General features: G+C 26.1%; 2 protein-coding genes across 2 annotated transcripts; one reads left to right on the top strand and one right to left on the bottom strand.

The window, feature by feature from the left end:
* Positions 1–2,413: 2,413 nt before the first annotated feature.
* On the top strand, positions 2,414–2,623 carry OCT59_021039 (uncharacterized protein; the record flags this gene model as incomplete). The annotated part of the gene is made up of 1 exon (XM_066149587.1): positions 2,414–2,623. One exon carries the CDS (start codon positions 2,414–2,416, stop codon positions 2,621–2,623), a length of 210 nt encoding a protein of 69 aa, XP_065990477.1.
* A 4,208-nt stretch (positions 2,624–6,831) lies between these two features.
* OCT59_021038 (uncharacterized protein) lies at positions 6,832–8,564 on the bottom strand (the record flags this gene model as incomplete). The annotated part of the gene is made up of 2 exons (XM_066149586.1): positions 6,832–6,955; positions 8,527–8,564. The coding sequence occupies 2 exons, from the start codon at positions 8,562–8,564 to the stop codon at positions 6,832–6,834; spliced, it is 162 nt and encodes a 53-aa protein (XP_065990476.1).
* Between the last annotated feature and the right edge of the window lie 8,196 nt (positions 8,565–16,760).

Here is a 16,760-nt window from a genome sequence, read left to right as displayed (position 1 = left end):
CTAACTTTCTTTTATCCTTTTCTTTATGTTTGCCATTTCATTATTACTCCATTTCTTTTGTTTTAACTCTTTGCTCTATTTCTTTTATTTTTTTCTTTCACTCTATTTCTTTCACTATATTCTTTTTATTTCTCTCAATTTTACGATCAAAGATAGGTTTTTTTAAAAAACATTATTTTTTCATATAAATCATTTTTTGGAATAGTTATCTTATAGATGAATTTTTACATTTATAAAAATTGGCAAAATTTATGAAATTTTACAGAGTTAATCACATTGTGTTTCTCATCTATATATTCTAAAGTCTGAATTTATATATATTATATATTTCACTTTACTCTACAACTTTTATTAATCTTGAAAAAAAGGTTTAAAAGGCCAATTTAAGCTTTACATATAGACAAAAAGTTGCTAATAGTTAAATTATTAAAAAAAAATTGTGTGTAAATTTGTATGCAATTTTAACATTGTTTAATTATTATATATGTGACATTGCAATAATTAACCTATACATGAAACCGAAATTGGTTAATTTTGACCTCCAAAATGGTCGAAATGGTCGAAATGATTTCAACTTGAGCCTCTCCAAAGTTGAAATGGTCAAAATTACGTTATAGTCATATGATTTTATAGTAAACAATAATATTAAAATTCAAAGTTAACGAACTCCACATCCAGTGATTCGATTTTTATGACCTTTATGCGGTTGGATTCAGCTCATCGAGAGGATTCCAATGATATATATTTCATATTTGTAACATCAATATTGACAGAATTATTTACATTTAAAATTTTATATTAAATTATAATTATAAAAATCACATGACTATGATGTAATTTCGATCATTTCAACTTTAATTTCAACTTTTGACCTTCCCAAGTCGAAATATTTCTACTTTTAGGCTTTAATTTTGACTTCATGTATAAATTAACCTAGATTTTTTTTTTATTTTTACATAGAAAACATTATAAAATTTATATTAAAAACATTATTTTTTCATATAAATCATTTTTTGGAATAGATATCTTATAGATGAATTTTTACATTTGTAAAAATTGGCAAAATTTATAAAATTTTACAGAGTTAATCATATAGTGTTTTTCATTTATATATTTTAAAAGTTTGAATTTTATATATATTATGTATTTCACCTCACTTTACAACTTTTATTAAGCTTAAAAAGAAGGTTTAGAAGGCCGATTTAGGTTATATATAGACAAAAATTGTTAATAGTTAAATTATTAAAAAAAAATTGTGTAGTAAATTTGCCTAAAACTTTAAAAAACTATAAATAATAATTACTTGCCATTAAGTAATTATAAAAATTAATTAAAGTTTTTAGATTTATTATATCATAAATCAAATAACAGTATTTTTATGTCTTTAACATCAACAAATAATAAATTATCAATAAAAAATTTATAAATCTTTAAATTACTATTACTTGTTGTACTGTATATTAATATTATGAATATATATTAACTAGTACCATTGATTGCACCTTGATCAAACAACCAAATGGAAAAGACAAATTAATATTTATAATCCATCTTGAAGATCTGAAGAGGTTTAATAACTTATTTATCGTATTTTTTATTTTTTATTTTTTATTTGTTTTATTTTTTTCGTAATAGAATTAATTTTTTTAATAATAGTTAATAGATTTATTATAAAATATTTGGACCAACATGCTGTTACCCCTAGTTACGTGTAGAGTTACAATTTACTACGCCAGAAGATCATGTGGAAAATTAGGATCTACTGTGTCCAACTGTGCCAAGCCGACCTAGCCGCAGCCTATTTAGCCTATTATTTCTATTATATTTATTATATTAATTATATTTAATATAATCGATATAATTATTTTATTTATTATATTTAATTTATTTATTATATTTATTATATTAGTTATATTTATTATATTAGTTATATTTCTTATATTTATTATATCTATTATATTTATTATATCTTTATATGTAGTAACTTTTATATAAATAACGTTGGTATTTTCCTTCGTTATAAGTTTAGTTCCTTCAGTTCGAATTAGTTCCTTTAGTTCTTATTCTTGTAATTATAAAGTTCTATAATAAAGTATAACCTTTTACACAATAAATGAACTCCCTGTTTTAAGCGTGTCTTGTTTGATTGGATTTCAGTCATAGTTAAACGTACTTAATCTCCCTGACTGCAAATCATAGTTAATCTATTCAACGTACCAAATCGGTTAACAACGCTTTCTCTCTTCAATTTTCACAATTAATACAAACGTGAAATTATAATGATGAGATATATAATATTGTCTCTTGTTATCCATGAGGTACTTCAAATTGGACCTATATAGAGCAGAATATGTTAGCTAACACTGACTTTTTTAAGCCAGAAACACTGATTTAAACAGAAGAAAATCTAATAATGGCAGAAAATATAGAAATGTTAGCAGAAATGAACGAAATAGAAGTAATAGAAAATTCAGAACCAATGGGAATAGAAGAATTAGAACCAATGGGAGTGAAAGAATTGGAATCAATGGGAATAGAAAAATCGAAACCAATGGGAGTGGAAGAATCAGAACCAATGGGAATGAAAGAATCGCCAGAAATAGAAGATGAAACAAACAAATAATATAAATTTGTACTTTAATTTTTATTTGAGTTTTTATTATATGGTGCACACAGTCTAAAGCCACCACTTTTTATTATATGATTTCAAATAAATAGAAAAAAAAATTTAATCAATATTTTTTAAAAAAACTTTCTGTAATATTGTAGTTTAAACAGTATACTTTTATGTAACAAAGAGTTTTTTCAAATTGAATTACTGTAACATAAGATATATAAGTTTTAATTTTGGTTATTTTACTATGTTTTGAATAAATTTAAAGGAATTTGGCCAGTTTAATACTAATATAATGCAGGCTTAAATTTATAAACTGGCCTAAATTAAAAACTAATATAAAAATATTTTTGTTTAAAATAACTGAATGAGAATTATTTATCCTATAAACTTTATTTTTTTTTGAAACAATTAAATATATATTTATTATTCTTAATGAATATAGAAAAAATTTAATGGGTATCACAATTTTATATATAATAAAATTTCTAATAATATGAATTTATAAATCATTTTAGCTAGAATTAACATTAATTCTGGCTGAACAATTGGCATTCTATTATCATCGGGCTGGATGTATGTGTCACAGGCTCTACCCATCTTGGCTTCATGGTCTCACAGTACCTATTTGACCCCTATGGGGCTCAGGAATACTCCATATATCTGAAACAATCTGAAACTAGATCTAAAATATAATAATATACTAAAAAACGATAAAATAAGGAAAAAGAGAGGAAAATAAGAGAGAATCATAGGGGGTATTTCAATGTTTCAGATGTTTCGGCAATTTTGGTAAAAGTAGGCAGGAATACTTTTCAGAAAATATTTTTATTTTTACCCCTCAGATCAAAAATTCTGAAACAATCTGAAACACTTTCAGGATTCCGTTCATTTTCCTATTGGAAGCAGTGAGATAGCAAACTGAGTAAACAGGTAGGTCAGCAGGTAGGTCAGCAGGTAAGTTTACACTCTTGGTTAGCAGGTTGATTATCTCTATATAGAGCGAACGTAGTGAGCAAGTGACCAATAGGGGCGGTAATCCAAACCTCTAACATACTCAAGTAAACATATCATTCTGACACGCAATGGTCCCTAGAAAGTCTGTTGAGCCGCAGAGAAATAGCCAGGTAGGAGTGCAGATCTTTGGAAAAATATTCAGCAATTGAAGATTAAGTAACTACAAATTAGATCTCGATTTGATAGAACAAAAAATAACTACTCAAGTTCAAGTTATTTTCAAGTTTGGACGAATAAAAGAAAGCCTTCAGTATCAATGAGCTTAAATGGCTTATTATCGCTGCAAAGAGTATGAGTGATCTCAATCAAGTCAAGAGGTATCTTTACAGTTATTTTATTTCCTATGCAGATCCTCATGGGGTTTTCTGGTAGGACCCAGATAGTAAAAGTTTGAAACATATTATTGACAAAAATATTGGTAAACTTATCCATCCAATCACTAAGGCATTCTACATACAACCTGAACAAAGTCCCTCTTAAAAGACTGAATTCAACATCTACAAGTGGTTTATGTATGAGAATACCGATGTATGTATTGCAACTAAGGTTGCTGGAGAAACTAGAAGGTTTTGGCAAGTTGGCGAAATGCTGAAATAGCGAAACTTTGCCAAAACTATATGAAAGTCTTATTAAAAAGTTGGCGAAATTCTGGAAAAAAGCAAAACCTGACAAAACTTATTATAAATGCCGAAACTGCCAAAACCTTGCCAAAACTATAATAAAACTATAGTAAAATCTTGGAAAAGCTAATCGTAAAATTTTGGAGAGGTTTAGGCAGGCAACCTTAATTGCAATCTGTGATCCTCATAAACAGCGAATCTTCAGATCCTCAACAGGCCAACTCTATTTGAATATCTTTCCAGGATTTCTCCACATCTTGCGTCCAATATCCACCTTTGAATCTAAGATCCATCTTGCAGTTAAGTTTATCTTCTCCCATATTCAGGATATCTGGTGTTCAGGTGATTGGAATCTCACCAAATATATCATCAAATGGTTGGCCAGTATATCTGCTGAAAGGAAGATGTACTCAATTCTTTACCTGAAATCAGGACAGGATTGGGATAAGAGTATTATAACAGATTTCATCTAACGCAGTATCCTAGACACTCAACTCATTTATAAGACCAGCGATCCTCAGACGATTCTTAGTAGTTTCAATGCGCAGTTACAAGGCAAGGTCCTTCTCCTTCTCGAGGAAATACCCACAGAAAAAAACCAGTGAAATAATCTGTATCGCTCTTTGAAGGATAAGGTAATAGGTGGCATAATGGAAATCCATGAAAACACAAGACACCAATATAGTACAAGAACTTTATGTCTACCATCGTCCTAACTAATGAAAATGTTTTCAGAATGGAGAATGATGATAGGCGCACAGTGTTTTTAGATGTGGTACCATCCCGCAAGGAAACCTCAAATACTTCAAGAAACTCAGTAACGCTATGAAATATTCAGGTACTAGTAGGGTTCCGCACAGATCAGATCAGATCAGATTTAGATAGTAAGATTTGATCCAATCTGATTTATTTTAAAAAAATTGGATTTGATCCAAATCAAATTAAATCTAATCTGAATCTAATCTGAATCTAATCTGAATCTAATCTAAATCCAATTTGAATCTGATTCAATTTTATATTTTTAATTAAAAAAAGGGTTCATGGCAAACATTTTAGTTTTAAAGTATTAATAATATATTTTAAAATTAAAGTAAAAAAAAATCCTCCAAAAATCAATTATAACAATCTATTGTTATGAAAAAAAAAATTTTTTAGAAAATTAATTATTCCGATCTATTGTCAGATCTATTATTACAAAAAATAAATAAATAAGTAAATTATATGTCAGTCTATTATTGAACCTAAAAAATAATTAGAGAAAATATTCTTATTAAGAAGAATTACTGTGGTGCTGCAGCATCAATCTGATCACTGATCCAAATCTAAATGGTTTAAAATATGGTTCAGGAAAAAACAAAAAAAAAGCCAAACCAAAAAAAGAAAAATTTTTCAGATTGGAAAAAAAGTTAAAAGCTAATCCAAAAAAAGAAAAGTGAAAAAAGAATTTTCAAATTGGAAAAAAAACCAACTCAAAAAAAAGGTTTTAAAAAATTCGAAAAAAACCCCAAAAAAATAACAATAAAGAAAATTTGAAAAAAAAACAAAAATAAAATTAGGGGAAAAAAAAGGATAAAAAAAGAAATTGGTTTAAAAAAAGGAAATTTTTGAAAAAAAAGGAATTCATAAAAAAAATAGGTACCAAAAAAAATTCTGAAAAATAAGGTTCAAAAAGACTGAAAAAAAATTTTTAATAATATGGTCTAAAAATAAAGACCGAAAAAAAAATAGTATAAAAAAAATCGGTCTTAAAAGACTAAAACAATAGAATTATTTATAAAAAAAAAAAATTTTAGTTTGGAAAAATAAACGGGAAAAGAATGAAAAAAAACCAAAAAAATTCTTGGTGAAAAAAAAACCAAATCAAAAAGAAAGAGGAAAAGAAAAAAAAGAATGGTAAAGAAAAGGAAAAAAATTTAAAAATAGGTTTAAAAAAAAAATGATGAAAAAAATAAATATTTGAAAAAAAAATAAATCGGTAATTTAATAATCAAAAAAAAAAAAAAAAAAAAATTCTATTAGATATACAATATGTACAACATGATTTGTTGATCAAGCGGGTCTTATAAAGAATACGAAACAGCAATTCAAAATGTTACAGTTATCTGTGAATATTTCGGCTAACTACACTATTATTCAAAAAAGTGTATTTAGCCAACCTCTCTATAGTCATTAATTATATTTCACTTAATCTTTTTTAGTTATATAGATAGATATTAGATTAGTTACTTTATTGACATGATACTTATATTTATAATACTAAGAAAAAAATAAAATAAAATAAAAAAAATAATATAATTTTAAAAATAAATAATTATTTATTCATTATTCAATAAATAATTCTAGGATTTCAAATATATACTTATTCTTATTGTTTTTCCTATTAAACAGTTTCTATTGTTTGTAATTAAATTTTTTGAAATTGAAAAACACTGCTCTGATGGTACACTTGTAGCAGGTATAGCTAAATAATCATGGGCCATCTTACTAAGTTGTAGATATTGAGTTTCATTAATTCGCGACCATTTGAGAGGATCCAAAGTTTTACCAGAAACAGTTGGTAAAGCAATATATGTTTTAAATTTATCTACATTTTCCATAGTGACGTTTAAATACACGTGATATTACTGATTTTTCTTTTGAGGTGAAGGAAATGTTGGAATTTAAGGAGGTAGTGGCATAATTAGAATTAAAAATATTCACAAAACTAAATAAAAAATTAATGATTAATATAATTATTAAATAAATATATCAAAAACTTTAAAAGTACATACTTTTGATTAATTTCATTTATTAAATCATCATCCCACTCTTCATCTTTAAAATATTGTATTTTTAATCTCAGATCTAAGATAACTGCTATTGAATACACGTTATTTGTCTTGACATAGTATTTCAATAATTTATCTTTGCAATATTTAGCAGCTTTTTTTATTGATTTTTCAATTCGTATATTCTCATCATCATTTTCATCATCATTTTCATCATTAACTTTTTCATTCTCATCTCCAATAATATCTTCTACATGATTAATTAAAAAATTGAATAATAGAATCATCATAAAAAGTGTTGAATATGTACTTCCTGAAATTACTGCTGTTACTTCTTTAAATAGTTCAAGAAAATCCACTATTTTTCTAAGTCCATTCCATTGTTCTTCTGTAAGTGTATAGCTTTTGAGATCATGATCAGATATTGCAGTAATATCAAGAGCCCAATAAATAATTAATTTGAAAAGTAATAAGTAATAATACAAAATTACAGTAAATATAGTACGTAAAAAAGCTTACAGGTTTTATTAATAAAGCTCTTGAAATCATTTCACACATCAAATTCCACCTTGTTGGCACATCTATTATAGGTTTTAAATCATCAATACTATTATTCTTACATGCAAGGCTTAATTTTTCACACCGTTGAGTAGATGCACAAATTTTATTAAGAAGTTGCCTGAGCTATAAATGAATAAATTAAATTATTAATTAATAAACCAAAATTAAGTAAAATAAAAAAATTCTAACCTGACTTAAACCTAGTTCTTGATCTAAATATTTTAAAAATTCTTGTACACCTATATTAATTGTATGCACAAAGCATCTAAAGTAGTTTTCACTGTTAAAAATGATATGATTTTGATCTGCCCATTTACTTAATTCATTAATAAATACTTGATTATTTGAGGCATTATCAAGAGTAATTCCAAATAGCTATAAAATTTATAAACAAATTAAATATATTTATTCTAACTTAAATTTAAGAATAAATTTAAGAATAAGTAATTACCTTATCTTCAATTGACAAATTTTCTAATCCTAATATGAATGTATTTTTAATATTTTTGCCAGTGTGAGATCTATACATTTGTATAAAGTCAACTATCACACTTCATAACTTTCATTCTTTATCAATGAAATGGGCAGTTAAGGACAGGAAAGATTTGGTTGAGAGGGAAGTCCAGATATCGGTTGTAAATAATATCTTTTCTGGCACCATTTGCAAAATATCTTTAATCTTTTTAACATTTACTTTGTAAAGATTGTAAATGTTTCTCTTGATCGTGTCTACTAAGGATACCAAGGCACTGGGATGGAATGAATGCATAAACTCAATAAAACTTAGTTCTTCAACAACGCTAAAGGGTTGTTAATTCATTATAACCTATTGGACAAGTTTTCCTCTCATTGTATCATTATTATAAACCCACTAATTAATAACTATTATTAATAATGGAAATTCAAATTTGAAAAACTTTACAAGAAATAAAGTAAAGACATATACCTTAGAAGAGCTAAACATTTCTCTAATGTCTTGTCCATGATTTTAATTCATTTGTATATTATGTTTTTTTAAATGTTTCTTTAAATTTGATGTGTTGCCCCCAAAATACACATAAACTTTAGAACAATGTTTGCAGGTGGCCTTCTTATTTTCTTTAAAATCAGGATCTTTTGTAAAATAGATCTAGACAATACTACCTTTAAAACTTTCCACTGTCAGTAAAACTTCATTTTCAAAATCTTGTTCATTACCATTATCATCATCACCGACTTCCATAGTGTATTAATAATGTTATAAAGAGGGTAAATCAGTGATAAAAAAAAATTTCTTTTTTAACATTTTTAAAAAATTCATTCTTTTATAATGAAATAAAATTTTTTTTCTATATAAAAATTGGCCCATTTAAATGAATTTATAAAAAAGGGAAAAGTGCTAGTAAAAAAAAAAAATTTTCTTAAATATAATTACTTCACTCTCTAATGAATTTTTAAAAAAGAAAAAGGGACATCCTTTATAATGAAATTAATGAAATAAAAATTTTTTTTTCTAACATCTAAAAATCTGCCCCTTTTTAAATGAATTTATAAAAAAAGGGATAAGTGCACAATTTTTTTTTTAAAACAATTAAACATACCCATCTTTTAATGAATTTTTAAAAAAAAGAATTGTCAAAATTTTTGACTAATGGCAAAATCAGCAAAATAAATCAATTGGCAGATCAGCCTAGTCAATTATGGTTTGTGTCTAAAGATAATCTTTTTGAGCTTTTAAAAGTTACTTTTTTTCCTTTTTTAAAAAAACACTTCCATTTTAGATATCGGCTTTCTTTGAATTGAATTGATAAGTTTCGTTCATTTCATTTATTTTGAAACATTTTTTAGTTTAGATTCAGTAAGTTTTGAAGGTTTTACTTTGAAACTTATTTGTTTTTTTTAAAATAATAAATTTAATTTTTTTTCTTTTTTTCTTAGGTATGTATGATGTATCGGCTTCAACCTTTCTTTTGAATAGGTAAGTTTCGTTCTTCTTTTGAATCTTTTTTTGGATCGGTAAGTTTCGAAATTTTCATTTTTTTGAAACTTTATTTTTTTTAAAAAAAAAACTTTTTCTAATGTTTTTTTATTTCTTTTTTTAGGTATCAGCAAGACCCTTCACTTTGGATTAGTAAGTTTCAAAAGTTTCGTTCTTGTTCTTTCGAAACTAAAAATTTTTTTTCTAATATTTTTTTTCATTTCTTTTTTAGGTATCGGCGAGACCCTTCACTTGGATTGGATAAGTTTCTAAGTTTTAAAGTTTCGTTCTTGTTCTTTCAAAACTTTAAAAAACTTTTTTCTAATATTTTTTTTTTATTCTTTTTTTAGGTATCGGTGAGACTCTTCACTTAGATCGGGTAAATTTCAAAATTTTTGTTTTTTTGAAACTTTGTTTTTTTTAAAAAAATAACTTTTTCTAACATTTTTTTATTTCTTTTTTTAGGTATCGGCTTTAATACTGCCTTTTGGATTGGTAAAATTAAATTGGCTTAATTTTATTTTTTTTTTAGATATCAGTTTCTTTTGGGCTTTTGATCGATAAGTTTCAACTTTGAAATTTTGAAACTTTAATTTTTTTTAAGAAACATTATTAACGTTTTATTTTACTTCTTTTTGTAGGTTCTCTTGGATTAGATAATAAGTTTCGAGAGTAATACTTTATGTATTATATATTATAGGACATTTAATATATTAAATTAGTATTTTAATTGTTTTTATAATGTAAATAAATTTGAGCAATATATTTATATAGTGCTCTTAACAGATCGGTTCAGACTGGATTTAACTTAAATCTGATCTAATTTGATTTTTATTTTAATAGATCTGATCTGATCCGAATCTGATCAGATCTAGTTCAATTTGATCCGAATCTGGTTCGGATCCATTTGAATCCGATTTGAATCTGATCCGAATCTGGTTCAGATCTGGTCCTTGTACTAAAAAAAGGAAAGGAAACGTTAATTACGTTTCTTAAAGTAAAAAAAATAAAAATAAAAATAAAAAAATGAACTTACCATAGTTCGTTCTTTTAAATCCTGGTCGTTTAGCTTTGTCTCGTGTCCAGGTTTCCTAAAAATAAAAGAAAGGGAACGTTAATTACGTTCCCTTAAGTAAAAATAAAAAAAAAACCTAAAAAAAAGAAACGAACTTACTATAGTTCGTTCTTTTTTTTAAATCCTGGTCGTTAACGTCTTAACGACTTCGTTCGTCCAGGTTTCCTAAAAAAAGAAAGGGAACGTTAATTACGTTTCCTTAAGTAAAAATAAAAAAAAAACTTAAAAAGAAATGAACTTACCATAGTTCGTTCTTTTTTTAAATCCTGGTCATTAATGGCTTCATTCACGTCCAGGTTTCCTAAAAAAAAAAGGGAACGTTAATTACGTTCCCTTAAGTAAATTAAAAAAAAAACTTAAAAAAAGAAATGAACTTACCATAGTTCATTCTTTTTTTAAATCCTAGTCATTAACGACTTCGTCCACGTCCAGGTTTTCTAAAAAAAAAAGAAAGGGAACGTTAATTACGTTCCCTTAAGTAAATTAAAAAAAAACTTAAAAAAAGAAACGAACTTACCATAGTTCGTTCTTTTTTTTAAATCCTGGTTGTTAACATCTTAACGACTTCGTTCGTCCAGGTTTCCTAAAAAAAAAAGAAAGGGAACGTTAATTACGTTCTCTTAAGTAAAAATAAAAAAAAAACTTAAAAAAAGAAATGAACTTACCATAGTTCATTCTTTTTTTAAATCCTAGTCATTAATGGCTTCGTCCACATCCAGGTTTCCTAAAAAAAAAGAAAGAGAACGTTAATTATGTTTCCTTAAGTAAATTAAAAAAAAAAACTTAAAAAAAGAAACGAACTTACCATAGTTCATTCTTTTTTTAAATCCTGGTCGTTAACGACTTTGTTTACGTCCAGGTTTCCTAAAAAAAAGAAAGAAAACGTTAATTACGTTCCCTTAAATAAAAAATAAAAAAAAACCTTAAAAAAAAGAACGAACTCACCATAGGTTCGTTCTTTTTTTTTAAATCCTGGTCGTTAGGCTTCGTTCATCTAGGCTTCCTAATAAAAAAGAAGAAAACCGTTAATTAAGTTCCCTCAAGTAAAAATAATAAAAAAAAAGAAATGAACTTACCTAGTTCGTTCTTTTAAATCTTGGTCGTCTGGCGTCCATTTGTCCAGGAAAGGGTTTTTAAAAAAATGAATTTTTTTTTTAAAAAAAATTTTAATTTAAAAAAAAAATCTGATCCGAAATCTGTTCAGATCAGATCAGATTTTCTTGTGTTTGATCTGATCTGATCTGAATTTGATCAGATCAGATTTTTTTTAAATCTGATCTGATTTACGGATCAAAATTTTGAAAACCAAACTGATCTGACTTGGATCAAATCTGCGGATCCCAGATCAGATCAGATTTTTTTCGGAGCACTATATTTATATAAATTTACTTATTAAATGCAATTGATTTTAACAATTTAATATTATTGGTAAATTCTGATATATATAAATTAGTTCTCCCATTTAATGCCAATATTGCATTCCGATTTTATCTTGATTTGCGCCATTAATTGACCACAATTGGCATTCATAAAAATGGTCAGAGTCCAATAAGAAAGGCTATTAGCATCTGATTGGTTGCCAATTTGTTATCATTAGACTCGTGACGTTCCTTCTCATTTTTTACAGAAACTCTTTTTTAAAGAGTTAGTGAGATTTTTTTTAAAAAAAAATTGGTTTTTTTAAGAGTTCTAAAGAAAAAATGTTATTTCTGTTAAATTGTTAAATAAAACATTTTTCTTGGATTAAAAAAAATTTTCGGATAGCTATTATTGCTTGATTCAAATGATTCAAAATGTGATTCAGATCTGATTCAGATCTAATCCAATTCAAATCGGATCATTATTTTTTGGTCTAATCAGATTTATGGATTATAAATTAATGATTTGATCCAGATCTGATTCAGATCTAATTCACGGATTCAAATCGAATCAGATATTTTGCAGAATCTAGTAATCAGTAAATAATCAGTAAGGTGATATGAGCATGTCTGCTATGCTCACAAAGAGTAAGTACTCCAATATAGAATCCAGCACCCAATTAGGTGCAAGAAGTCAGCATCTCAACATAAAATTAGGTATCTAAACAACTACAAAAGGTCAACAACTTTATTGTCCAGAGCGAAGCGAAGGACAATATATGTCTACGCACTATGAAAAAAAATCGATCACGTGAGTTTCTCTGTCCGCCATGTGATCGTCACCCAATGAAATCGGCAAATTTTAGTTTTTCGTTCTGGACTTACAACGGTTCCCGTTTCCTAGTTATAGAATTTAGTATATAAACAATTCAGAAATAAAAAGAAAACCGTGATATTTAGATTATATATGTGTGGTAATTAGATTATATTGTGGTAATAAAAAGTATATTAGCATAAAAATATGAATATCAAGAAAGACTTAAAGACATAGTTAGAACATAAAAGCAATATAAAAAATAATAAAATGTTAGATTATATGTGGTATTTAAACCATATTATTTAGATTATATATGGTAATTAGATCACATCATTTAGATCATATGTAAGATCATATGTGATATTCAGATTATATGTGATATTTAAATTACATGTGATATTTAGATTATATGTGGTATTCATATTATATGTAATATTTAGATTACATATGATACTATAATCTAAGGTAAGTGAGATACTACATATAATATAATTTATACAGTCTGATCTTGATATAACGAACCCATGATGTAATAAACTCTCGACTTACTGAACTTTTTTTTAAAAACCAGTTTCATAATATTTAAAAATATCTTGATATACTGAACATTATATAAACTTTGTATAACATATACTGAACTTTTATTAATTCATCACGTATTATAAAACATAGTAAAAAAATTTTGATATACTGAACTCAATCACATGATTTTCCAATTTTGCCTGAAATTAATTAATTTTGGCCAGAATTAGAACCACTTAATTTTTGCCTAAATTAAGTCATCTTTAATTTTAGCCAAAATTGTGATATTAATCATGTGATTTTCTTTATATACTGAACTTTTACTGAAAAAACTTAGGGGTTTAGTATATAATAAAAATTGGCTTTACCAAACTCTACTATATACCAAACTTTTACTTCCAAATCATGAGTTCAGTATATTGAAATTTGACTGTATTATATGTGGTATCCCACTTATGATAATATTGCTGAAATAAATAACTAAGAACTTTAAACCCTTTTTTTTATAATAGATATAATTATTAAAATTAATATTATATATAATAATTGCATATTATTTTTAAAATCACTTACATTGGTCTTGTGATCACCTAACTTTAAAGATAGAACTATTTGGTTAAGATGACGCATTATAAATGTTATTTACCTACTGAATCTAATAATCACTTGAACGTACACATGTAGGGTACTATATATATGATGAGTGATTTGTAGTTTAATTATATTAGAGTAGCTTTTAGAATCATACTTTATATACATATTCTTATTATTTTTCTTTTTTAATAAAACTGCAAATGCACTGCGATTAAAAAAAAAAATAAAAATAAAATCACTTACATCTTATTGCAATCCTTATATTATAAATGGTCTTCTTTTTAGCAATTCCAATAGCAGAAAATAATTCATATTCAATAAAATTTTTAAAAGCAACAGATGTAGTATTAAAGTTTTATTTTCAGATCCAAACATGACATCTTTCTGCAACATCTTCATTATCAATCACTCTAACTGTTTTTTGATATTTTCTACGTCCTCTAGATGCTAAAAGGTCATTGTTTATTAACTAATATCTTGTAAAGTTTCAAATTTTTCATGCTTTCTATATACCACCATTAATAAAGATTTTTTGTGCAACCCTTAAACTGATATCTATTTATCTACACAGGATTCCGCTTACTTATAATAAAGGTCACCGTAGAAAATTGGCCTTTTACTAATAGTTTTTACCTTACTTTTTTCTTAAATTCTATTGGTTAATTAGCTAAAAAGGAACAAAATCATAACAATGTAACATAAAATTTTCTTTTATAGTAGGATCTGCAAAGAATTTTATATATGATTTTTACCTTAGGCTTGGGGGTGACTTATCTTATAAGTAAGTGGAATCCTATCTACACCCATTATTACTGTTTAACAGGATAAAATATTCAAATATTGCTTTTTTATAATTGTATTCTGTAATTGTTAACTGACTGTGTTATTTTTCTAATTATTTTTTTAATTTTTCTTATTTTTTCAGTCATTTGATAAGTATATGGATTAATGATATCACTTTCCAAACCATTTGAAGCATCTTCTAATGTGTTTAAATTAAATGATTGATCAGTATCCTGAGCATCACTTTTCTTTAAAGAAATTTGTAATTTTTTTTGTATCAGCTGTTGCTTTAGTTAATGAACCATTTGGACCATATTTATTATAATAGCCATCAGGTTGATTTTGGTATTTTGCCTACCTTATATGGTTCTTGTTTTATTTTTTCTAATTAATTATCATCTTGCCATACTAAATCAAATTCTTTTGTTTCATCTTCTACATCTTCTGAATTATCCCATTCACTATCATTATCATTGTTCTAATCCTCAGTTTTATTAAAGAAATCACTAACTAATGCATCATTACCATCATCACCCAAACCTGAAATATTGGATTATTGTAAAGAGAATTGGATACATCAGCAATTTCATTGTAATTATTCTATCATAATGTTTTTTTGCGTTATTATTATTAACTAGCATTAATTTATGATTATTTTTATACTATTCTTTAACATCATATTGGCCATTTATTGTATGTGACCGCTCTTTTGATTTTTGGACAAAGGTGGCATTTTTCGTTTTTTTTAAAAAAAATTTTTGAACATTGTTATCACGTGATAAAAGATCTCTTATTTTATTGGTCAATCTATAAAATTACCCTTGTAATTACCCCTGCAAAGTTAGTCCGAATTTGCTTAATTTATAATAACATGCCTTATTTTTGACTCCCAATAACTTTTTTAATAATTAAGCTAATCTAAAATGTGAACCAATTTTTAAAAGAGAACAACTTAAATTATATAAAAATTGGTTTAATCTTTTAATAAAATATAAATTGAAAAACTAGATACAATTAGGAACTATGCAATATTTTTGAAGAGTATAGGTGCCACGCACCATACTATTAATTTATTTATCGCCATTTTAAGGGGGGTGGCGACAAAAAGGAAAGTGACGATGCATCGCGTATAAAAAGAAATGATATAATTTTTATTTGACAAATATTATTTACATTATTTTTTTTTTTACAAGAAACTGATATCTTAGATTAGTATTAGCCAGTTGTTTACCTTACCAAACTTTTAAAATGGATAATTTGTTAAAATATTTACTGTTTTTGTGATGACTTGCCCTGCTGCCCAAGTCTACTCGTGGCAAAAGTATCATTCTTGATAGACATGAGGTATTATTCTTGATAGACTTTACTGTAAAATATATTATGCATATCAAGATTCTCCATTTCTCCTGCCGTGCTTTCTTTATACTTTTCTTTCTCTGTACTTATTTTTTTTCCCCATCAAGGTTTCCAGGTTTTTTAAAAATTGGCGGGTTTCACAAGGGCTGCTATCTAGTATGTATTCTATGTAATACAGAATAAAATTTAGATCTTTCATAAGATTCATGCACGTTTATGGTTGCTCTATGTACAGAGTGCATGTATTATTGCCATTACAATTTTAAAGTTTGAAAGGAGAAATAATTTTTTTTTTTAAAAAAATAAATAAATTATATATATGGTAATCTTTCGCTACTTTTAATGCTGTTTAAGTAAACATTGTGAAATAGATAAGACGGAAACGTTTTATATTTTATAATATAAAAAAATTTTTTTTTTTAATACCAATTATTATCGTTAAATACGTTTAGATTAAACCAAGCCAACTAAGCCATGAAAGTTATGAAACTTGAGGCAAATTATGCGAAAGATCGGATCTTTAAACAACAAGAACTAATTCAGGAATGGGAAGGGATGCCTGAAAATGACGATTGACGATCCAAAAAAAGTTAAGCCCCTAAAAAAGGAACTATCCGGTCTATCCCTTTTTAGAGTTTATTATAAAGTCACATTCTTTTACTGTACAGTACATAAAATAAAATAAATAAATATTTGAAATTCTATCATACTTCTTTTT

This window comes from Rhizophagus irregularis, chromosome 3, assembly GCF_026210795.1.
Source record: "Rhizophagus irregularis chromosome 3, complete sequence".
NCBI lineage: Eukaryota > Fungi > Glomeromycota > Glomeromycetes > Glomerales > Glomeraceae > Rhizophagus > Rhizophagus irregularis.
Note: the sequence above shows the minus strand (reverse complement) of the source record. Positions and strands in the feature narration are given on the sequence as shown.